At 39.5% G+C, this 25,596-nt stretch overlaps 1 protein-coding gene across 2 annotated transcripts in view; it reads right to left on the bottom strand.

The window, feature by feature from the left end:
- Positions 1-2,297: 2,297 nt before the first annotated feature.
- Positions 2,298-25,596, bottom strand: part of LOC131041410 (alpha-N-acetylglucosaminidase) — a 286,676-nt gene continuing 263,377 nt past the window's right edge. The window contains exons 17-19 of one of the 2 annotated variants that reach the window (XM_057974485.2): positions 3,165-3,402; positions 2,917-2,995; positions 2,298-2,718 (exon numbers count right to left, since the gene is read on the bottom strand). In XM_057974485.2, coding sequence (XP_057830468.2) covers positions 2,444-2,718; positions 2,917-2,995; positions 3,165-3,402 — 592 coding nt within the window. In that variant the 3' untranslated portion in view covers positions 2,298-2,443. Of the gene's footprint in view, positions 2,719-2,916; positions 3,004-3,164; positions 3,403-25,596 lie in introns of both variants that reach the window. The other variant, XR_009105026.2, reaches the window with a different exon arrangement.

Below are 25,596 nucleotides of genomic sequence, written 5' to 3'. Positions count from 1 at the left end.
TTTATTTTTCCTCCAAAAGTGACTTTATAATTTAACTTTATATTTTGTGTTGCATAAATGTCATTTTTTAATTTAAATTTTCCACTTGGTAAAATTAATTAACTAAATGTAAGTTGTTTGGATATGGTTTTATTTACAAAACTTAATTAATTAATCAATTATTCTCCTTTTACATTCTAAATAGCCTATGCGAATCAAAATAGGCTAAGGGTCTCTACTAATTGCTTATGATTGTGAAGGGGACAACACTCTAGACACTGTGTTGTCATTGATGTCAAATGAGTCAATCATTGATGACAAAGCAATCAATGAGAATTAAATGTAATTGTACTTGATTTCAAGTGTCTGATAGCTACAACATTTTTAATTACTTTTGTCATGACTATGTTTGATCATTTGAGTTCTAGAAGGTTAGTGTCAAGCTATGTTGATAACTCTCTTATAAAATGTTTATAATATCATCATACATCTATTCAAGTTGTTAAAGGTGATCTAGAAGTGTTTGCGGTATGTTATTGAGGTCTATTACTTTAATGTTATGTAATGCATTCTATCGCAAAAATGTTTTATGGCTTGTAGTTTGGAAGTAATGATGAACTAAGTATTGTGTGTCAGATTCCAGAGTTGTACAAGCTAATATTTAGCAAACAAAAAGTTAGAAGTGACAAAGTGTTCACTATGTTAGTTGGCCAACTATTCTAATCTTCCAAATTGATGCACTTGAGGAAGATAACATATGCCAACTAGAGGAGGTATGTGAAAGTTGTTTAAGACCAATTGAGTCTATATTGGATAACACATAGCATGCCCCCTCTTCTAGTGTATAACATGTGGGCTTTAGGATTTTGCCTATTACACATTTGGTTAAGTGATTTATTTGAGGCCGGCTTGCAGATGGTGTAATTATGTTCTAGGCCGACTTGTAGATGGTGTAATTATGTTCTAGGTCAACTTGTGAATATAATTATCACTGTAATGCATATGTAATGTTGATCTAGGTTTATTCCTAGTGTATTTTGATTATGTGTGGTGGATGTGGAAAGAGTTGAGTGAGTTGTCTATAGTCGAGATGAATTGAAGTGTGCAAATCAATTTGTAGATCCTATTCACATTGAGTAAGTGTTTTGATGTGTATCAAATCTAATAGAGGTTGAAGGTTTTGTGAAGTTCCACATTTGTATATCTTGATTGGTGTCTCACATATTGAGTTGTTGCTCAGATCTTGGATTAGGGGATTGGTGTCTCTTGTAGGTTGGTGCTTGCAAGCATAATTAGGGATTGGTGTCTCTAGTAGGTTGGTCTCTACTTCATATTGTAAGTTCTTCATAGTATTTTTGTGAGGCTAAATTTAGACAATAGATCCACACAGCTAATCTCATTGTGGATTTTTCCCTTCTGAGTTTCTACATAAATCTAATGTTCATTTGTGTGCATGTGTGTTGATGTTCATCATTTGATTAATCACTTCATTATTAAGAAAGAACAATAAATGTTGTTAATGATGATTTGGGTTTGAGGTTAGTTGAGATGCTTGGAAAAATTATTAATGATAATTAATGTTGAATTATTTTGGGATTAGCATATACTGATTTACCTCCTCCTTCCAACCCCCTCTTTTACTAATGAACGTCAAAAGACAAAATAATAGCAGCAATTCACACTAGGGCTTAACTGCATGAACCCTCTTTTTCTTTCAGCAACGTCTCAGTTCTTTAATTATGATTTTTATTATTGAGGTCCTATAGATGAATTCGGTCTTGTGGACAGTATTGAAATCTTTATCTATGTATCTATCTATCAATCATTACATCATCTTTACAACCTTTAGGCACCTAAAATTTATGTTTAACATTAACTTGTATTAAATGCACTTTCAAATTCCTTTGTCAAATCAATTCAAAATACTTTATCTGCATTAAACATCCAGAAATAAAAACACTACGGGTCTCAACTACTAACGAATACGACTGTTACAATTCATAAGCTCTCAACTTCGATTTTGATGTGTTCATATCTGTGAGGGGTTGTTTTACATGGTATCCTAGCATTTTGTTAGAGGCTCAAACAAATAAAATTTGATTAGTTTTCATGTTTATGCAAACATATATCACCTAAAATAAATTTAAAAGTTTTAAGAAAGAGTAACGTCAGACTCTTCAAATAAAAAATAAATAAAGTACATGTTAATTTAAGATTGATTACAACATTCTGTTTATATGTTAATTTCGATTTGCTGTAGTTTAATCTTGCAAAAGTATTTGTTAAAATTAAGCCAAGGGTCAAATGTTCAAATGGAGTAGTTAAAGATTAACTTTGCATTTAATGTAAAGACACGGAGTGAACTATTCAGTGGCAATGCCAATAATTTTTTACATAATAAATTAAGAAAAGTTGTTTGCACAATTCATTGTTCTATATTATTGTCCTAAACTGCCAAAAAGTATCATGAAGCTGATAAGTAATCCACAGATGCAATACCCAATCCTTGGAAGTATTTCTTGAATATTGCTCGGGAAATGTTGAGAGCATTTCCTCGTGCTTTCACTGAATAAACATCAGTACTATCTTGCCAATTGTTTGTAAGCGATATCCAATCTCTTCTCCATGTGTCAAATGGAAATGCCTTGTTGCCTCTCATACTTTCTAGTAAATGGTAGAAATAGATTTCTGCTCGAGGTAAATAATAATCTTGCACAAGCCCACTCCAATATTTGTTTCCTGCAGCAAAAAAACCAAAAATAGACAAAGTATATGCCAGGTTTCAGAAAAAAGATTGCTTTAGGATTTATCTTCTATAGCATAATAGCTTGGATTGGTCTTGTAGAGGTGGAGAATTATTAAAATGAGATCAATGTTTCACATTAACATGCACCAAAGAAATTCACGTAAATATATAACTTGAAAAATTTGAGTTACCATAATCGCGAAGTAAACTAGGTTCTGTTTCAGTGTTATCAAACCACATTGTTATTTGGGTTCTTGCATTCCATTCATACTGCACATCTAAAACAAACAAGTTTATGGGTGGTAGTTCATGAAGAATCCTAACAAATGCAGAAGGCTTAAGCAATTTTTCCTATCTCATTCAAAAGGGATATAAGTGTTAATAAATCTTGTGTAAAGCACTTTTTCCAGATTTTGAGTGAGCATTGATGTTTGCTCACCTGTTTTTGCAGTTCGGGATTTTCCGCCAGTTGCTTTGCAGTTTCCAGCCATGTTCCAAGTAGAAAATTATCATCAGACGCCAGGAGGATGTCCATATCTCTTATCAGGTCTAGAAATAATTTTCCTTGGATACCCACTTGCTCAACATCATTTGCATTAAAAGCTTTCACGGCATTCAGGAAAATTTGATTAGCAAGTTTCGCCAATGCTTGCCGGGTAAGATCAACCAAATCGTACCTAATAAATGTAGTAGTGGATTATTAAACAACTGTAACAATTTATAAAGTACTGAAGATAATGTAATATTGTAAAGGATATCATTCTGCAAGTTTCCAAACAATATAGTACTGTAAAAGCTAACATACTGACAACTTCCTAACATTGTTTCTTCACAAATACTTCATCAACAAAAGCTTCTGCTTGGCTTGACTAAAAGTGTCACATTCCTCGCCAGGAGTGGGAAACTAAATAAGCAAAATAAAAATAAAACAAAAAGAAAAAGTAAAAAATTGGGGTTAGAGAGAGTTATGGTACAAGTATGGCTGTTGTGGAAGAAGTGGTGCCCCCCTCTGTTTTGCAGGAAGCAATGGGAGGACAGAGTATGGATGCCCATCAAAGCATAAAGAATAGTAGAATTTCATGAGAAAAAACAAGGTTTATAAACTTTCAAGAAAAATGCAATTGGTAGGTGTACCGTGTAATAGCCAGATTCCACAACCTTTGTTAGAATCTTCCTTGCAAATGCTGAAAGGAGAGCTTTTGAGTGGGCTATGAACGTCCATCAAAGCATAAAGAGAGGGATTTCATTGGAGACGGGTGTGCTGGCAAAGATGAACAATTGTAGGAAGGAAAAGTTGAAAACTAATCTTGGTTTCCCTATTAGGCCTATGAAAAAGAAAACACTGGATCTTGTTTCTTTTGGTGCATGATTATATAAGTGAATGCAAGAAGGATATCAATCCAAGCAAGAGGGACCAGACCTAGGAAATGGGTTTGCTAATAACAGCAGTAACAGCGATTGCAACAGTGATAGTGGGATGGGTGGCCATAGAGATGGCTTGCAAGTCATGTTTTGAACAAAGGGAAGGAAGTTGTTGACCGGAGAAGTGGGTATTGACATTGGAATTTCCAATCCAACAAAGGATCACTATGAAAACTCTATTCTTCTCACAAAAATGGTGGCAAGCTTACCATTTTTCCTACACTTTTGTTCCTGTCTGCAATCTGAGAATGGATTCATGTTTCTCAGACAAGTGCTGAAACTTGGGCATGCAGATGAACTTAATGAATTGGAACCTAAAGGGTATGTTACCAAAGGAGGATTTCCCATTTCTAACACTATTGTTGAGGTTATTTTAACAATGTTGTGCCCCGTTGCACCATAGAATTTGATAAGGGTTTCCGAATATGACATCTTTGATATGGTCCTCACTGAATTAGTTGTTGGAATTATTCTTTTCCTTTTGCTATTTATAACTTATTTTATGCTTGCCTAGATGAAATTGTAATGCCATGGGGCCAAATTGGTATGTAATAAGTCACTCTACTTCTCAAAGTATTGGTTATTGTTCTATATTTATAATAATCAAGTTGATTTATCTTTTGCAATTATTGTAATGAAGTGAGGATATGGCATAGCTTGATAAGACACCTAACCACTTACTACTAAATGTGTTGTCTTTGCTTTAAGATATCTTAGTAACAATTTATTATGCTTGGGTTAACTTGAATTTCCGCTTGGAATTGGGGGTAGACCTTTAAGAATTAAACTTAGAATCTAATGGGCTATATTAAGGCTTTGTTAATCACATCAAATATAAGTACCTTCCTTATGTGCTACCCTATAACCTAAAATGAAGTTAGTATATATCATAGTTACAAGACTCGGTGAGTCCTGAGGCCAAGCGACCTTGGACTCGGGCTCGACCGATTCTGGCCGGGTCTTGGCAGACTCGCTAGACTTGCCGAGTCTAGTTTATTTGAAGTCTATATACCCATAGCACCAACTGTTACTATCATTGTCCTTGGGATTCCTAAACCCTATCCCTTTTGTTATGTATTTCTCCAATTTGAGAATCAAAGCATTGCCACATGCAGACTAGCTTGTTACATTCGTAAGTCCCCTCGTGTTTACCACAAAACACATCACCGTTGAGTTATCTTGAGCAATTAAGACCTAACAGTTGAAACCTTGAGGTTGTCCCCTTTGATCATTTAGAACAGCATTTAGAGACTCCCTTATCCAAGAGAGAATGGTTTATGTTCAACATTCTATTCTGTGTTGACCGAAAGCGAAGCATACTTTTCCCACGTCAACAAAATTGGTGCTAAGGGTACCTTAGGATTTTGCAGCAAGCTAACTCTATTATGCCCTTTTGAAAGCTATATCTAAGATATGCTAGATCTCTATTATATTGAAAAAACCAAATTTTTTTTTCATAAAACCAGAAAAACCAAAAAAAGTAGAAAATTTGAACAATACAAAATAATTTTTGAGTCAAGATGTGGGAGCAGCCACTTCATAGAGACTGTCCTCAAGTTGACATTTCCCAACTTCATGGGCGACTTGGTGCATAGTTGTATCCTAGGCAGTTATCTGAATTTGCATTTGTTGGGCATTGTAGAAGCCACAACACAGATGAGTATGAAAAGCTGAACTGCTTGGCCTTTTTGTCAAGGGTCGAGCTAGCATTACAGGGAAAGATCTTTTTCTGGGATATCCCCAAAGCAGAGGTGTTCATACAATTAGATAGTCCCAAGCCTCCATCATGCACTGATGAGTTTACTCAATTTAGGGGTTTGATTGAGAACTAGTTTGGTCTCGATGAAGAGATATGCTTGGAAAGCATGTTGTTGCCTTGGTGATGTAGAATTCATCACACTTCTCATTTCGAGTTTACCTATTTGCTATTTCTGGAAGCAGTCAATCAAGTCAGATACCAGTATGGACCGTCGAAATCACCAAAGGAATGCATCATAGATAAAGTGTGGAGTGCTTGTTGCTAATGAGTACAGAAGAATGCAAAATCATTGTAGCACCACACTCTCTGAGGATGAAAAAGAGGAATTGTTAGACATTGGCCAAGATGAATCCACCAATCAAAATATGGCAATGGAATGCCTTGATGGCCTTTCACTTGAGGAGGAAAGTGTTGAAGTGACCCTTATGGATCAGCCAAAGGCCGAAGAACAATTCGCAAAAGCCCCACAAATGGGGGAGGCATTCCAGGGACCAGTTGAGGATGTCTTTGAAGATCAAGCTATCGAAGAATCCTTGCTGTTTAAGGACATGTTGACAAAATGCATAAGGCTGCATTGTTTATGCAACCTGAAGATACATCGATAGATCGATAGATGAAGCACCTTACTATCTTGAGTTCGAGTTCGGGTTCAGGCCAAATTTTGAGCATGTACAATCCACTATTGTATTTGATGCTGATTTGCACACACCAAACACAAGCAGGATGCTGCACCACCAGTTGCGACCTCCTGAAGCTATTGAAGATCTCCCACCACACAACACATTGCACAACTCAGAGACACGCCAGGTTGTTTCTTTCCTTTCTGCTGTTAATGTTGAATATTATCAGTTTGATGCTGAATGTTTTGGGAAAACAACCTGTATATGGATCAACTATGGAACCAATGAGTTGCCTCAATTGTTAATATTGCCTGATGTCCTGATTGAACCTGAGAGCGACCCTCTAAAAAAAAAATTCTTTCAGAATACAAAGTCAAATTGGCCAAACTTAGGACTATGCCCTTTACCTTTTTATTGCTACATGTGTTGAGAAGTCATCCTAGTTCAGAGATTAAATAGTCCGCATTTTGTATAGTCAGTCTCTCCTTCTATATAGTTAGTTTAGTTTTCTTTCTGTTTTAGTGTAGTTTGCTTCTGTTTGTAGCTTAGATTTCTTGTTTTCTGCTTTAGGCTAGTTTGATTCGTTTGCTTTAGTGTAGGTTTGCTTTCGAAGGGGTTGTCTCCCTGTCATATTTGTAAGGGTATGTATGTTTTTCTTGGCTTTGGTGTATGAAGGCAGGATATTTTTCATTCTATTTCTTGGGTGCTGACTTTGGTAGAGCACTTAATTGACGGTTGGCCTCATAGTCAAGTCACTTGGTTAAAAGCTTATTCATTTTAAAAATTTGATTGCATCTTGGGTCTTGTCACCAACATTGCAATCATTGCACATCTCACGCTTAATAATTTCTTAGGTCTGTTGTCTTGTCAAAGGGAAGTCATTGCAAGTGAAAAATCTGAAGCTTTGCTTCAGCGACCATTGTAACACTCAATCCCACGTAGGCTTCATTGCTTACAAGCCAAAATAAGGGAAAGTGAAAAGAAAAAGGAAAAAAAACCAAAAGAAAGAAATTGAAAAGCGAAGAAATATCAAAAGTGCTTGGCTTTGGGAGTGCAGACACCTCTATTGGTATTCAAAAGGAAAATTTACTGGAAATGGAGAAATCTCTGTGAGCTTATAGGCGATAACCTCACCGGGTTTATAGACGCTGGCTAGTAGCGAGGCAATATCCAGGTTGCTTTTGGAGTTAGAGTCGCCCCATGTAGTGTTGATGTGTTTTTTATGACTACGTCGAACACAAAATAAAGTTACCAATGGTAACCTTACTCTGTCTTGATCAAAGTGCGATTGTATGCTAAGATTGCAGAAAGTTGAAAACAATAGACTCCAAGGTTCCTTTTCACAATGGATGTGACTCAGTTGTCTGATGTGATTGCTGGTAATCCAAGGGGAGTTACGTTTGAATCATTCTTTCACTTCTTTGCTGTGGCTGGAATTTCATCATCGGATATGACAATTCTATGATGCTTCTGCTTCAAATGAATTGAACTAGAATGCATTGAAAATAAAGGGGGAAGGGTTTAAAAGGATCTAAATCTACTCCTTAGCGGAGAGATAATTAGATAATGTTTTAGTGGACAAATTCCAAATAAACCAAGCTTTGCTTCGCCAAGTTTAACTACAAGTCCGCAAAAATCCATGCAATCTTCTGAGAATGTTGAAGGATTTTCACATTGAGAAAGTGCATTTGAATACCCAACACGGCACAATCCAAATGACTATTCACAATCGAACTTAGCACAAATTTGGTGGCTCAGGCTAACTTTACACTGCAACTTACAATCAGCAAGATGCAAAAAGTTTGAACCATGGAAATTCATCAAACACCATTACATTCTCCATTGAAATCAAAGCACTATTCTACTTCTACTCTAATTGAGGAAGGTGAAACCATGCAAGCTTTTAAAAAATAGCTTAAGTGGACACCATTAGAGAACAATGTTTCACTGTTACTATCTCAAAACGTATCGCAACAATTTCATACAAGTCTCCCTCCTTTACAAATGAGGGGGTCACCCCTTTATATAGGCTTCAAGCCTTGGCTACATGGGTTTTGCCCTAAAAGATTCCCCACACATGATGCAACAAGGTGGGAATCAGCAATAATTGCCCATTATGCCCATATACAATTAATTCCAACCCAATACAATTGGTATCAAAAATGCATTAAATGCACCATTCTTTACTAAATTCACTCAACATGCACTGAATATTCCTCTATGCACAAATCACCCCATCATTCCATAAATGCACCATCATCTCCACATGTGATGGCTGCATGCAAAAGGAAACTGCCCTAATGCCTTAAATGTGACGGCTGCATGCGAAAGATGCTCCATTAATTCTTCATGCGTTGACCCTGCTGCCACTTGGTGAGAAACCCTTGGAGAGAGAAAATCCCTGGAGAGAAAACTTTATCTCGGAAGAATTTTCTTGAGATTTGAATTTTCCTTGCCTTGGATAAGATTTTTCATCAATTCTACACATTTCCTAGTTTTTAGGAAAATTTTCAAATTAGGGTTCCAGGGACCAGGAGAGCGAAAACTCTCTCATGAATCCAAACCTATCATCATTTTGAGATTCTGATGAATTTTGATGCCTAAAAATGGATTTTTTTAAATTTTTACTAAGGGGAATTTTCTGCTCTTTTTGTCTATCCTTGACCCTCAATTTGCTCCTTGCCTTGGAAAATTCTCATTTTCTTGACTTGGGTGTGGAATCCACTGCATTGAGGAATTTTCACTTATCTAAGTTTTTCCTTGATGTCTTCATTTTGGTGCCCCAATGCATACTTGGGCGTTGTTTTCACATTTTGGAGGAATTCGCCATTTCATTCATTTTCCATGCCTACCACATTTTGGCGCCCTTGTGTCTCGCTTGGGCACCATTTTGCTTGGAGGGGGAATTTTAACATTTTGATTTTTTCCTTACTCCTTTCTCCTAGCCCTTTCTCCTTCACCTGGGCGCCATTTCATACTGGGCAAGGAATTTTATGATTTTGGAGATTTTCCATGGCTCTTTGATTTTAGTGCCCCTTCATTGTGCTTGGGCACCATTTCCACATTGTCAAGGAATTTGGTGGTTTTTAACTTTTCCATGCCTAGATCATTTTGGCACCCTATCCAAGACCTGAGCGATGTTTTGCCTATGTTATAGAATTTGGTCATTTTGGAGTTTTCCATGGAGACCTTGATTTGGTGCCAGACTCCTCTACTTGGGCGCTATTTTCATGTTGCCAAGAAATTTTGCAGTTTTTCACTTTTTCTTGACCCCTTTTTTTGGCGCCCTGCATCAATGTTGGGCACTACTTTCACTTTGGCAAGGAATTTGTGATTTTTTTTGCATTTTCCATGAGCACCTTGATTTGGCGCCCTTCTCTATGCATGCACATTGATTCACCTTGGTGAGGGAAATTTGCAATTTTGAAGTTATCTATGAGCAATCCACTTTGGCGCCCTACTACTTCCCTTGGGCATTGAATCCTTTATGCCATGGTTTTTCATCATTTTCAAGTTTTTCCATGCCCACCTTGTTTTGGCGCCCTTGACCTTCCTTGGGTGCCATTTTGACTTGATGGAGGAATTTTAATTTCTTCAAGTTTTTCCTTGACTCCTCCGATTTGGTGCCCATACCTTGGCTTGGGCATGGAAATCATTATGCGATGGAATTTTAGCATTTTAAGTGCTTTTCGAGACAGCCATTGTTGCACATCTTCCAGATCAGTATACCACCTTGGGGAATTGAAGTGATTTTTGCCAGACTAGAAGATTTTCCATGTTTTCCACTTCTGGAATGGATGCCCACAGTTAGCCAATTTTGATCCTTTGAGCCTTCTTTTTGACTTTTCCGGATTTAGAAATGTTCAAGAATACTTAAGTCTTCAGTGCTTGCCTATGAGGAACCTGCCACAAATAGACTTCCCAAAATAGAAAATTACTAAAAAATAGTAAGCTTGCTTTTTGGCAAAACGAAGACAATCCGGGAGGCAATGAAATCCCTAAAAAATAGGAACATTCTAAAAATAGAAAGTTGCTTAGAATTTGCTCAAATTTCACTGGGTGGTTCCTCAAAGGGTCCTAATTCTAATGTGACGTTCAGTTTTTGAAAACCCTAAAATGTAGGACAGAAGGAAAAAACCCTGAAACTGACAGAACGAGTCCTAGACTTAGCCAAAATTGCTCAAACAAAAAGCAGACTTGATCAAATTTAACCCATAAACACTTGCAAAAGAGAGAGACTGAAGAGACTGCAACGAAAAGACCCAAAAACGAAAGCCAAAAGACCGAGAGGGCCTAAAAAAGTAAGGGGTCCCCATTTGCAATGAGGCAATGTGTGAAAACGTCACAACACAGCTTGTCATGACTGAACAATGATGTTTCAACTTTCTTTAAGCTGGAATGAACTTCACTACACACACTAGATTTCCATGGTCGGTGACTTGACTCAGTTTGTAACCTTATTTTTACTTTGAATTAGTCTTTTGTCATTTGGTTTGGCTTGTGGGGGGTTAACCAGAGATTGTGGCTTTGATTTGGATAGTCATCCTTGAAATGTTGGGGAACATTTCCCAGCCAAGTCACCATTTGTTCTACAAAGTCCACCATTCCTGTCTCAACTAGGGACCTGTTGTGACCATTTCACACATCGCCCCATTAGAATGGGGACCCCCTCTTTTTTGCTTTTGTTTTGCTTGTTCTTCTCTCTGCTTTTAGGGTTTTGAGTGAGTGAGTGGTTTGTCTGGGCTAGGGCTTTGATGTTATTCAAGCTAAGTCCAGTCAAATTTTGGAAAATTGTTAAAGTGTCTTCCTGAAGAATTGAGATTGTTGAAATAAGGTAAGCCTGTCAGGGGAGTCAAATAGGTCTCAGGTTAAGTCTAGATTGAAAGTCTTTATGGTAAGGTCCAGTTGTTTTTTGGTCTAAGTCAGTTAAACACAATCAGTGAAGAAAGTGAGTCTAGTGGGCTAAGTTGAATAAGTGAAGAAATAGATCAAGAACCTGATAATGCCAATTTCGCTCTTGACCTTCTCTGAGGGCCCAGGGCGAAAATCCTTGTAGACTAGATTTCCTTCACAATTTTGGCTAAGTGTTGAGATGTTTTAAGAGGATTTAGGTGTGTTCTTGCTTGGGGAAGTTTTGATGAAATTTTTGAAAGCAAAATGATGCCTGAAATAGAGAATTCGCTCCTGACCCTTGCTGAGGGTCTAGGGCGAACTTCATCCTAAAACACAAATTCTTGTTTTGAGAGGGCTTGCTAACTGGTTCCTGGCCTTGAGAATGATCTAACTCTGCTTTGTGAAGTGATTGGAGACTTAAATTTTGAATAGTTTAGCCAGAAAGGGTGAAATTGCTCCTGACCCTTGCTGAGGTCCAGGGCGAAAATGTTATTTAAGGCCTATTTGTCACTAACTTTTCTAATTTGTTTTGTGCAGGGTCTCCAGGAAGGATGATTAGACGCGACTGGATGCTTTTGAAGATTTGAAGGCATGCAAAATGATGAATTTTGAAGGCTAAGGGAAAAATCAATCTTGACCCTTGCTGAGGGCCCAGGGCAAAATTTTGATTTCCCTCATCTTGTAGTGGAAAAAGACCAAGTGTTGGGCATAAATGGAAAATGAATGACTTTCTCCATCCACCTGAAGGAGTTTTAACTTGAAATGATGAAGGATCTTGTTGGAATCATCAAAATCGCTCCTGACCCTCTTTGAGGGTCCAGGGTGAAAAAACCTATTGGAGTCATTCCTAACCTTGTTTGGTCAAATTGAGATATCAAAGACATGATGGAGGATGAAATGAACGTAATAAAGTATCTAGACTTGATTGAAGATGATGAATTGAAGGAGTTCTGCCCAAGGGGAGTAAATTTGCTCCTGACCCTCTCTGAAGGTCCAGAGCGAAGTTTTCAAAAGGCACATTTCTTGCTAGGTCAAAGTGATTTTTACGATTGGAATAGACAAAGGTAAGTGTGTTTTACCCATTGAATATAATTTGGACGATCAACAAGGAGGCAATCAAGCCAGGTTTGAAAAGTCGCTCCTGACCCTCTCTGAAGGTCCAGGGCGAATTTCTAAGTTTCTTTCCTTTCTTTGAAGACTTAAGACAAAATCTTGCTTGAATGAGTGAGGAAGGGTATGTTTTGCCCGTTGAAGAAAATTTGGAGGGCTAACAAAAGATGGATAAACTTGAATTTGCAAAATCGCTCCTGACCCTCTCTGAGGGCCCAGGGTGAAAAACCTAATATCCAACTTTTTTCTTCAAAATTGAGCAAAGCTAAGCCTAGGCACAAGGTAGAAATGGTGTTTGAAATGCCTTGAAGTGGAATTGAGATGCTAGGAGTGCAAATTTTGATGACAATAGGGAAAATCCCTCCTGACCCTCTCCTAGGGTCCAGGGCAAAATTTCCCAGTATGCCCATTTTCCTTGCATTTCGGGATGATATTTTTGTTCTCAAGACTCAGTAGGGAGTGAAGTATGATGTTCTACGCCTTAAGAGTAATTTGAAGTTGGAATGATCAAGAATTTGTGCAAAAGACTCAAAATCGCCCCTGACCCTCACTAAAGGCCCAGGGCGAAATTTGCAAAACCAACAACTTCCCTTCAAGATCGCACTAAGGCAAGGTTGTGCTAAGGTAGAAAGGTCCTCCAAAACGTGATGAACAAGGATTTACCTCCAAAACTTGATGATCCTAGCCTAAATTGCAAAAGTCGCTCCTGACCTTCATTGGAGGCCCAGAGCGAAAATCTTTGAAGCCCCTATTTTGCATTGAAAAAGAAAACCAAGCATGCATAGAGCGAGTGAAGGAGATCATTGCTTACCCCACAAGGAGAATTGACAATTAAAAGATGAAGGATTAAGAGCAAAAGTGAAAAATCGCTCCTAACCCTCTTTGAGGGTCCAGGGTGAAAAAATCCTAATAGCACTTTCCTCCTAGAGAATCAAATGAAATCAAACTCAAAACCATAGTTAAAAATGCCATTTAAACGCCTAGATGAAGTTTTGGACGAAAAGGGGAGGTATGCAAGGACTAGATTGAAAAATCGCTCCTGACCTTCACTGAAGGTCCAGGGCGAAGTTGGTGATATCCTTCATTTTTACATTATTGAGCGTTGATATTCCTTAAAATGATCGCCAAAATTACTAATTTTGAGGCATTTGGAAAATTAAACTTAAATTCGCATTAAATTAAAAGCATTTTGGCATTTAATAAATTAATTTTGAGCCTTGAGAAAATCGAACTTTTATTGTAGGCATTTAAAATTAATTTTTATTAAATTAAAATTAAATATGGAGCGCTTGAGGTCTTATTTTTATTTATTTTACCAAGTTGGCCCCTCCTTTTTGGAGTTTTATTTATTTTTTAAACCTCTTTTTGCCAAGTCAGCCTAGAGGGAGCAAAGGGGTGAGTGCTCTATATATTGGAGGTGTTTTTTCATCATTCAAATCATTCAATCATTGCTTCAAGTGCGAATTTGGAAGACTAATTGAAGGTGCGAAATCTGGTTTGTTTGGAGCGATTTTCTTTCAAGTGTTGAAGGCTAGAAGGGAGTGGAACTGAATCTTTTGAAGGCTAAAGGAGGCGCATTTTATTCAAGGGAGAACTTTGATCTACATTTCGCCTAGCGAAATTCACCTATTTTGCATCATTTCTTAGAGTTTAATACTCAAGAGGAGGTATGGCGAAATCATCTTGACACCATTGTTGAAGATTTGAATTTTGAACTTTTGTTTTGAAAATTCTAAGTTTGGCAAAGTTAATTAGGAAATGATAACTCAAGATTTATCATGAAGTTTCCTAATTAAAATCTTAAATCTTCCTTTCTACTCTATATTTCTACACTTCAAGATATATTACTCATTGTGAAATGTTATGTAGGTGTCAAGATGGCGACTCCAAAGGCGGGAGCATCTACTAGTCGCCTGGCTCTCATGAAGGAAGATCATAAGAACGAAGAATTGGAGACCAGGATCGTGTCCAAATGGAGCAATATCGGAGATACCAACTTGGGAAACTTCAGTATGAAGAAGTTTCGAGAGGTCCCCTACATTGGCAAACCATCACCTGTCGCGAAGAGAATAATTGAAAGTGGCATCATCACGGTGGCCGGTTTCCCTCCAGCAGTCCAGTGTCATGAGCTGATGATCGAGTGTGCCCGCCATTATGACTCACAATCAAGGTCGATCGTATCCAAGGAAGGAAACACTTTGGCTTACCTTTCAGAGGAGGCTATAAGTGAGGCTCTTCATCTTCATCTTCTAGAGCATAAAGATATGATTTACAAAAGCCTAGAAGGAGCCAGATCAATGTATGAAGATGATCCCGACACTTGCTTGAATCTCATCAATAAAAATTGGTTGCTCAAAAGTCGTCCTCGCCTGAGCAAGATTCGCAACACACCACATAGAATCGACTTCTAGGAAGAGTACAGAGATTTGATAACTTTGCTCAATCGAGTTACAGGGGCTCCTCAAGCCTTCTACTTCGAAAAGTGGATGTTCTTCTTCATCCAAGTGATAGTCCAAGGAAAAAGAACGATTCATTGGGCTAGAATTATTAGCCATTGTCTGGATGTGCAGTTGAGAAGACTAAGACTTACTAAATCATTCCACATGAGCTCATATGTCATATATGCCCTGATCAGGAGTTTCGAATATGTAGGGCTATCTCACAGAGGAGTGATCGGAAGAGGACCCGGAGAAGTGAGAGTTTGTGACTCTTATGTTCATTTGCATCATCCTCCTAGAGGTGACTACAAGTTAGTCAATGACACCTTCACGATGAACATCACTAGGATATTGCAAGGTGGGATTCATAATCGACTATCTCTGGATGCACAAGAACTTGTGAAGAAGTATGGTGCATGGTTCATCCAGTTTCAAAAGTTTACATATATCAGAATTCATGGGTGTCCTTCACCTCCCTACATGTTGCCGAGGTATCCGACAAACAGGATAGTGCTACTTGAGGTGACCAGACAGTTGGCAGCTTATGCAAAGGCATTCAGACACAAGCATGGAAATGGAGTTCCCATGCCCATCATATTGGGGAATTCAGTTGAGGTATGTCCTAATACTCAAGCCTCGGAGGATGCAGAGAAGGAACTGGCTTTATATTCATTCACGTTCTTTGCCTCGAGGGAGAATTTCGATCCTCATGGTTATATGGAGGAGATAGTTGGCAAGAAGTACAAACACGAGTTTCAGGTAGAGGACTTTTGGATGAATCTCTCAAGTGATTTAGAAGTGAAAAGAAAGATGCATTCCAGATTACCTTTAGATTTCATTAGGAAATGCAAAGTTTATAGAGTAGCCGATCAAGCTCAGGACAGTGGCAGGCATCTCCAGTCATCCTATGACAAGGAAGATAAGAGAGTGAAGATAGATTGGAGCGAGCCTGAGTTTTCGGACTTGAGAGCTTTGATGGCTCCAGTTTTGTCATGTACTCGTAGATGGGTGGATGTACAACATCAGAAGTTAAGAGAACAGAATATACCAATGACTTTTATTTTGGAGGAAAGTCCAAAAGAAGGAGGAGCGAGCGCAAGTGAAGGCAATTCTCATCCTAGAGGCGCAAAGAGGAAAGAAAGACCTGAGAAAAGAGAACCTTCCAAGAAGAAGCAAGAGGCCAATCGAGATCGCCCATCAGGCACATCTTCTCGACATGGAAAGAAGGCGAGTCAAGCTGAAGGTCAAGAGAAGATGGTACCTGAGATTGATGAATCTATGGAATCCATGGTACAAAATGATAAACTAGAGAAGGGACAAACACCTCAGCATTCATCAAGTCAACCGCTACAAATTGATGAGCTACAGGAGGATCGGGAAAATGATGATGAGGCGACATCCCCTCTCCGAGAAGATGAACCATTACCTAAGGAAATACAAGTTAGAGAGACAAGATCTGCCATTCCAGATTGGTTAAAAGAGAGAATGACAAAGGTGATTGTGATTGAAGATGAAGAGGATGTGATTGACTTAGAGAGTCTTATAGGAAATTCTCAAGAGGTAACGGAAAAGAAGAGGGCAACCAAGATGTCCAAGGTGATCACAGATGAGACAGGATCCAGGAAAGTGCAGATAGCTACACCAGTAGTGGACAAGTATGAAGGTGAAATCCTTGCAGATGAGTATGATGTAGAAACGTTTGAGCTTGGTCCACTCACTACTGAACAGGCATTGGATGAGGCAACCGATTCATTTGAAGCACTTAAAGACAAACTTAAAGAAGAAATGGAAAAGAATAGAAAGCTTGAGAGAGAAGTCGGTGCTTGGAGAGGCTACTTTAGTCATCTCAATCAGCCTTTGGGACATCAGGATCCAGCAGTATCTCCTGTGCAAGCACTTCCCCTCGAATCAGTTGGCGAGGTAGAAAGAGTCAAGAGCTTGGTTCAGCTTATGAGCTCTTGGATTGACAAATCCCACACAGTAGCTGTTGAATTTTCAACAAGAATGATGAAGACAATCCACCGGGCTATCCAGGTCCTTGAGATCGTCCACAACCTAATGATAACTGTGGCCACTTTCGCTCACACTAGAGATGTTATCATTCCTGTTCTGCAAGTAATCAGGCAAACACCAAGGAAGATCCTAGCACAAGAAAAGATAATGGATGGAGGAGCTCATAACCTACTTCAGTGGTCAACTCTACTTTAGATGAAAGAGATTCTTTTTGAAGACGTCAGCACCAAATAATATCAAATTGAAGGTGTCATCCATCCAATTTAGGATAAGGTGTTTGAAGTGTTGTGTACCATTCTTGGCAGGAGGATCGAAGTTGAGATTGATGTGGACCTCCAAGAGTTGGAAGAGAGAGTCAAGGTCATCTTTTGCAAAGATGAGAATATCATCACGGATGAGCAACGGGATCTAATGTTCACTACTATGCTCCTGATTGAGAAGATCAAAGAACTCGAACCTGGATGGGAAACAACTCTTCTCACTGCCTTTGATTAGGTTATCCACTTGGACGAGCGAATGAGGAATCTTCTTGAGATTCCTATTGCTGAGATTGAAGGAATTGTGTCCAGATTCGTTGCATATGCTAAGAAAGAACATTGGAAGGGGAACAAGGTTCTAGAAGAACGGTTGTTATAGAATGATGTGGCATCTTAATTATCATTGGTCTATGTTTCCTCGATTTTTGTGCCAATTAAATATTTGGCTATGCATTTAATAATGTTCATCTAAAAGGGGAGCTTTTTGTAACAAACCCTAATTAGGGTTTAGGTGTCAAAATCTCAGCCGTTGATCTTCTTTTGATCTGGGCCGTTCATTGTAATTGAGGATGCTATATATACCCTCACTCATTTTCATTTTGTCATTAGAAATTAGATATTAAGGAGATAGATAATAGTTAGAGCTTTGGAGAGAAGAAAGTTATTTTGTAGCAAGATTGAGTAGTGAAGAAAGAATTTCGAACAATTGTTGTCTATTTTGGCTTTGAGATCAATAAAATATTGAAGTTATGGTGTTTTATTGCAATTCTTGTGGCTATCTTCATGGTTGTTTACTTTCTTGAATCATTCTCAGTCGAAGTAATATTTAAGTTCGAAGGACTAAGTGTTGTGCTTGATCTTTGGTGAGATTCACGTTCCAAACCACTAGCTTCTTACTGATTGTAAGGATGCCTTGCGTGGTCAACTGGAGATATTTAGATTGCTTGAACCTTCAGTCATTATTGAACTATTGATATGTATCTTTATGGTAGTATCTATAATTCTTGATGATTTGAAAATCACCAATCACCTTAGAAGATCGCATCAATTCCAGTAGAGTTGTAATTCTTTGGCAATACTGAAATTGGTAGAATCTTACCAAGTCTAGCCTACATTGAGTCATTCTTAGGATTAGATTAGAATTCATCTCTTGAAAACCCTATCTTTTGATCTTTTTTGAGAATTTGTTAGTGTTAGGAAATTCCTGTTCCTGCAGTTAAGTAAGAGTAACACGGACCAACTTCTAAAGTGCGTAAGACCCCTTGAAGAAACAACATTCACAACGACCATTGGTGCTTATCCACACGTAGAGATCCTACAACAAAGAACCTTGAAGTCACCCTGATTGATCCTTTTCGCGATATCTTTAGCATTCAGAGGCTTTACTCAAGAGAGGATAAGGTACCCTTGGGTATTTTATTCTGTGTTTGATAGTGTACAAAATACACGTCAATAAGACCTTGTCAAATCTACTCTGTGTAAGAAAGAGAGGAGTTACGTGTGCAAAATCAGATTTTTTTTGTTGGATTTCAATTACCTGCTAAACTCGATAAAAATCCTAAATCGCTTAAAGCATTTATGGGGCAAAACAAAGTTCGACTAAATCACATTTTGAGTTCTTAAGACCCCTGTGACATCCCCGATGAAAAGACCGATAGTGGTGCAAAGCCTTTTGTTAGGGGTAAATAACTTATGTTAGTAAGAATAGTAATTATAATTGTGTTTATGGTTATGTTGCGTCGCCGAGAGGTTTCCGTCGGGTAGTTGGGAGTTGGTGACGGTAGGCAACTTGGCCAACCGTCGGGTCTATATATTGTTTGGATGGAACCTCGGCAAGGGAGATTATGTATGGATATATTCTAGATAAATCAATAAAGATATAACTCTTCTGGACTAGTTGTTTATCATTATTACTTATGCTGTGATATATGAATGTATTGGTACATGAATAATTGGTACGTGTGGAAAACACTGTGTTATCTGTGAGTTTTACCAACCTTACATTAAGGACTAAACATTTTGGGGCCGCTGCCTGAACGAACATGGAGATATCTATGGCGGCAGGCGGAAGGAATTAATGGCCCGACCATTCAACCAGCAATTAATTGTTGTGGACAGTGACACGCACGAAGAGTACCGCGGAAGAGGCACGAGAGGATCAGTTGTCGATAGACTTGGTAGAGTTGTGGGACGTGTCGGTCACGCAGTACGTGAAGAGAGAGGCTTGGGAGAGGGCCGTCTCGGAAGGCACGATACGTGGTGAACTCACCGTCAGCACTCTCGTCTTTGACCTGCTCGAAAGTATTCCAAGGTTACTAGCCAGAAATCTGATTACAATTCAAGATCAAAGGGAGGAAACTGCACGAGAACTCCGTTGGCAACAAGTACTTTGAAGGTACGAGGAGTGGAGTTGTAGGGAGGAAGAGGAGAGGGAGGCTAGTCGATGCTGTACCTCTAGCACTTGATGCCCCTACGGCCAAACAAGGACAAACGTACCACTGCCACCGAAGGAGTAGACGAGGGAACTGTATGGAGATCTCTCCGCATAAAAGAATAGGCCGAAAGGAGACAATGGCTAAGGGAGGTTGCTAACTCGAAGAGCCCGAAGAGGCACAATAGAAGTCGGAGTCATAGTCGGGAGAGACAAAGGTCGTGTATGTGGAAGGAGTTGGTCGAGGTCACCAGGAACCTGCCACTTCCAGACGTAGCGGAGGAAGATCTCGCTGACCAAGCCCCACACTTGACATCAAGTGAAGAGGACTCCGGAGCCGAGTCGTAGAGTGACTCGTCGGAATATTCTGAACAAGGAGAGGAGGCGGCACAGGACTTGCACGAAGAGATCGCCACTATTTTTGAAGCAACATTATTTGGCATCAAGAATTTGTCCTTGTCAAAGGGTATCAAAATAGGAGGGTTAGATCCAGAAACCTCGAGGAGGGACTATAGGAGCGAGGGTGACCAAAGCCCTGCGGACAGGAGCCCAACTAGACCAAGAGCGTACGGTACCTCCCGGACACATAATACCTTTCCGACATATAGTCACTTCCAAGCGCTACATAAAACCCTCTAGGCAAGAACAATGGCACACACCTCGGAGAAACAAAAGCTTCCTAAATTCATGGGCGATGGGTCGGAGGACCCCGTACGGCATTGTAAGACATGCGTGACCATTTGGGAGGCAAATGGCCAGGACGACCGAGATTACTGGTTGAAGGCATTTCCAGCCACTCTGTGAGGAATAGCCATTGACTGGTATACAGACCTGGATGCCCAGTATAAAACGTCCTGGAACAGTCTGAAGAAGGCTTTCGAAGAGGAGTTCAAACTCCTATGGGACGACAATGAAATTGTGGCGGAGATTTACAATACCAAGCAGGGAAAAAGTGAAAGTGTGCAGGCATATAGTAGAAGGCTGAGGGAACTACTCAATAAAATGGAGAACTAGCCGACTGATGGCCTCAAGAAGAGATGGTTTGTTGAAGGATTGGTGTTAAATTCTGTGAGAAGCAAGAATTGAGCCAGGATCTGATGTCGGTCATAGATCACATGCAACTCCAAGCAACAGATGATCGAAGATCAAAATAGCTGAATGAAGATAAATCCGATATGAGAGAAAAATAGAGATAAAGAAGAGAATTTTGAGAAGACTCTCACTGAGCTATCACTTCACTAGTGAAGGTGAGAGTATATTGCTTATTATATAGAAAAATAATAGCATATACAACCAAGAGGTGCATTAACTCCCACCTCCATAAAAAGTGGGAGGTTTTACCTACTACCCCATAAAAGGTGGGAGGTTTTTACCTACTTGGTAAATGTCAAAACATGTGGCATAACCTCCTTACATGAAAACAAAAAAGGAGTTATAAGAGGTGGCACATAAGGCCAAAAGAGGGTGAGAAACCCAACTACCCCATAACCCACTTAGGAAATGACAAAATAGTGGTTATGAGAGGTGGCACAACAAGCCAAAAGAGGGTGTGTAACTCAACTGCCCATGTGAGGTGGAGAGTTACACATGTAGCTAATGTATTCCGCCACGTGTCCTCATATTAACCACACCTAATAACCTAAGCAAGCTTAATAATATATGTGTAGGAAAAATAAATACCCCCTAACATAAGGAAAATAAAAAAACCTACACTAACAATTGGTACCATCCCTCAGACGGAAGATGAAGGTGGTTCCCCCGCCCTCATATGAAGCATACAACTGTGCGATGGATATTGAAAGCGAAAATAAGACATTACGAGGGAAGGGCCGGGTGAGCGATGGTGATAGTACAGATGAAGACAATGATGGGGAGTCCAAAACCGTGCAAGCACTCTGAAGGGATATGATGAGAATGATGAAAGAACTAAAGATTGACAAAGAAGGTGGCACGGAAGGAAAGGAGCTATGGTGCACCGACTGCAAGATGGAAAGACACACTAAGGGGAGTTGTCCCCGCAAGGCCTTCTGTGACATCTGCCAAGTAATGTGACATTCCATTAAGTTATGCCCGTACAACTTGAAAACACGGAGCACACAAGTGCTCTATGCCCAACCCGGCCAAGTCACACCGCCAGCGACACCTCCAAAGCCGACAACAAACTCTGACGCCTCTCTTGGAGGGTACAGAAACAATCGGCGAGGTAACAACAGGTCCAATAATAACATGCCAAGGAGTAGAATTCAATACGATGCGAAGGGACAATCCATGATTCAATGCGAAAAGTGCAACGAATGGGGTCACTTTGCACAGGAATGTCAAAATAGGGTGACCCAGGAAGTTTGTTGTGCAAATGGTGCGGTCTAGGGAATCATGAGGACATAGACTGTCCAAGGCAAAAAGGGGTGAATATGCTGGACGTGGAAGGATCGAGGGAAGGCATATTGGCAATCACAAGATTGCAAAACAAAAAAGCCATTGTTCTATATTTATAAGGATCCAGAAGGAATCACGGCGGAGAATGTAGCCTTTGAGAGTGTGACTAGCAGTGAATGTCGTACCTGGTGGGAGGAAACTTTCCCCGACCATGTGATAAAGGATTCCCTCAGAAAAGCTTAGGTGGACCATGCCATCCAGATGCCCACATTTAACATCAAGGATTTTGAGCCAATGCTACGAACTATGGTATCCAGATACAACCTGCAAGAAAGGGCTTCCATTATTCAGTTCCAGGGATGCATGATACGCTTTTCATTCAAACCAGAGGACTTCAGGAGGGTAGTTGGCATAGCGGAGAAGGGGGCATCTGCAACGAAACCAACCAAGAAGCTCACCAAGGAAAAAAAGAAATGGCTGATGGATTTGGTATGTAGGGATGACCTCACAGAGGAACAATGGAAGAGTGCCTGGTTGGACAGTAGGGGGTTGAAGCGTGCATTTATCACACCAGGAGAATGGAGAATGCTGATGGACTTGGTAAAAAGTCGCCTCACAGGAGCCAACCGTGCATCCGACATAGCCGTCTGGATGATAAGGTTAATGAATCAAATTAAGTGTGGTAAAGTGTACAACTAGGGGCAATTGCTGGCGAAAAGAATTCATGATTTTCTCAAGATGGAACACAAGACATTCTACATGTGCCACCATGCCATCAGCCTATTCTTGGATGTTGTACGCCTGCAAGTACCGCCAGAAATTTGGGGAACCTTCGAACCGTGCAGACGAGTGGAACGAAATAAACCTACCATGTACTACTATACCCACCTAGACACACTAGGTGACACCGCGCAACTGACCAAAAAGAGAAGAAAACTGGACGCATCCATAGAGGTCGAAGATGTCAACAACGTAGAGGATTCAGAGGAGGAAGTGGAAGAGACTGAGGAGCAGGAAAGTGATGATGACGAGTTCCATATGGCAGAACACACAGCTGCAGAGGATGAAGGGGAAGTAGAGTCGCAGCAACAGGAAGAGGAGGATCAACACGGAGGGTTACAGGCACAATGGAAGAGTATGATGGTAAAGTTCACACCTCCGAAATTATCCTCGGCACACTTGGTACCACAGGAAGCGCTCACGGTGGCCAGCCCTGTGGGAGACGTACGACTAGTAGGGGTGTTGTTTTGAAAAATCAACGAAGGGGAACCACCAGCACAGTGGTGGGTATCATTACCACAGATCAGCTTGGTTGTACTTGTAGCAGAAGCCACAGAGGGTACCAGTACAGTAGACCAGACAGTGGCAGGAGAGGTCGTACCAGGAAAAGACATAACGGCAGAGTAGGGAATTGGTATGACAGACATTGGTATGGTACTAGCAGGTACTGGTACAACATCAACAATTACTGGTATGGTTTCAACATGTACTGGTACTATACCAATAGGTACGGGTATAGTGCCAACAGGTACTGGTATAGTTCCAACAAGTACTAGTATGGTTCCAACATGTACTAGTATGTTACAGATGGAATTGGTACGGTACCAGCAAGAACATGTACTTGTATGTTATCAACATGAACTGGTACGGTACCAACAGGAACAAATATTGGTACGTTACCAATAGGTACTGGTACAGTACCAACAAGAACTGGTACGATACCAACATGTACTAGCAAAGTACCAACATGTACTGGTACGCTAGGTGCCAGTACGGTACCAACAGAGAAAGATGAGGTAGGGGATGTGATGTGCCAGTACGGTATTGTTGGAAGCTACCCACATGGTAAAGAAGGCATGGGAACGACAGCTGCTAGCAAAAAAAAACCTAAGACTTCACACCGGACAACAACCTTCTTCTCCGGCCACTATAGGGATGCCTCCTCCCTCTTCTCGGTCCTAGTTTATGTTTTATATTTCAGCTCTTATTTTCTAAGTCGTCTGGAAGACGACTACGTTTTTGGGGGGGCTAATGTTAGGGGTAAATAACTTATGTTAGTAAGAATAATAATTATAATTGTGTTTATGTTGTGTTTATGGTTATGTTGTGTCACTAAGAGGTTCCTATTGGGTAGTTGGGAGTTGGTAACGGTTGGCAACTTGGCCAACCGTCAGGTCTATATATTGTGTGGATGGAACCTCGGCAAGGGAGATTATGTATGGATATATTCTGGAAATCAATAAAGATATAACTCTTCTGGTCTAGTTGTTTATCATTATTACTTATGTTGTAATATATGAATGTACTAGTACATGAATAATTGGTACGTGTGGAAAAAACTGTGTTATTTGTGAGTTTTAACAACCTTACATTAAGGACTAAAAACCTTTTTTTTTTCAAAAAATGGGATTATAGATGAAAGAAAGGGTCGATGCCAGTAGAACCGCAAGGTGAGGAGCTATTGTTTTTTTCTCTTCAAGCATGCCGAAATAACCTCGATGTATACCCCAAAATCTTGTTTCAGGGCATTCCATGAACCAAAGCAGAAATTCATCTCAAGTCATATGTTTTGACTTGCCTTTGCTGATAGTAATATCAAAGAAGAGTCCAAGTTTTTATATGGTCAAAGGTCAAAGTTTAATGTTGTTTTCAAAGTTCGGTGCTTTGTGTAAAAGTGGGAATAAGCCTAATCCCAAAGAGTTTCCATCTGTCGAGTTTTAATACAAATTTGAGATAATTTTGTGGCATGTCCACTAAGTTGTTCGATCACCTTTCTAAATGCCAAAGCCCATGTGTAGCTATCACTAAGCACCAACATAAGAAGCATAGCAAAAATATGTCTCTTGATACTCTTTAAACATCGAAGAATTTACCGGACTTCACGACATTTTAAGATGTAGAGCCTCCAAATTCGACCTCTACAAGTGAGAATAGCTTAAAGTTTGTTATAAAGTCCTTTCAAAGCTGAAAATAATATTGGCGTCACATTTTAAATTGAAAGGTCGAGATTTCAAAGGCACAAGTCAAAATCGTAAATTGTTTGTTTCTCTCCTTGCAAGTGTCAATAAAGATGCCGAGTTTTTAAAAAAAAGTCATGTTTTCGAAAGATTGGCAAAATTAAATCGCCCTTTTTTTATAAGAGCACCTTTGTGAAAGACGAAAATAATACCAAATTTCTGATTGAGCTCGACAAAGCCAAATTAAAGCTGAAAAGAGTAAGTCGTGTTCATGAAATTTTGGATTAGGGGTGTTAAACATTGTCTTAAGAGTTTATAAGATTCATTGATATACATCAATAAGAGACCGATAAAGCATAGGTGATGATATGTGAAGTTCAACATTCTTGCTCAGAAGCCAAAAAAATCTTGAAGTCCATCAAACACAAGCAAAGTTTGAAATACTTTTTGATGTTTGTCTTGGAGCCTCCATGAAAAATATCGAGAAATAACCAGGCCTTATTAAGATGGAATTCTCCTTTCTAGCTATAATGTTTAAAGAAAGTTCGGTGTTGTTGTGTATTAAAAGTTTGGCATTTTCAAAACCTCTGACTTG

The sequence above is a fragment of the Cryptomeria japonica genome, chromosome 7, assembly GCF_030272615.1.
Source record: "Cryptomeria japonica chromosome 7, Sugi_1.0, whole genome shotgun sequence".
Lineage (NCBI taxonomy): Eukaryota > Viridiplantae > Streptophyta > Pinopsida > Cupressales > Cupressaceae > Cryptomeria > Cryptomeria japonica.
Note: the sequence above shows the minus strand (reverse complement) of the source record. Positions and strands in the feature narration are given on the sequence as shown.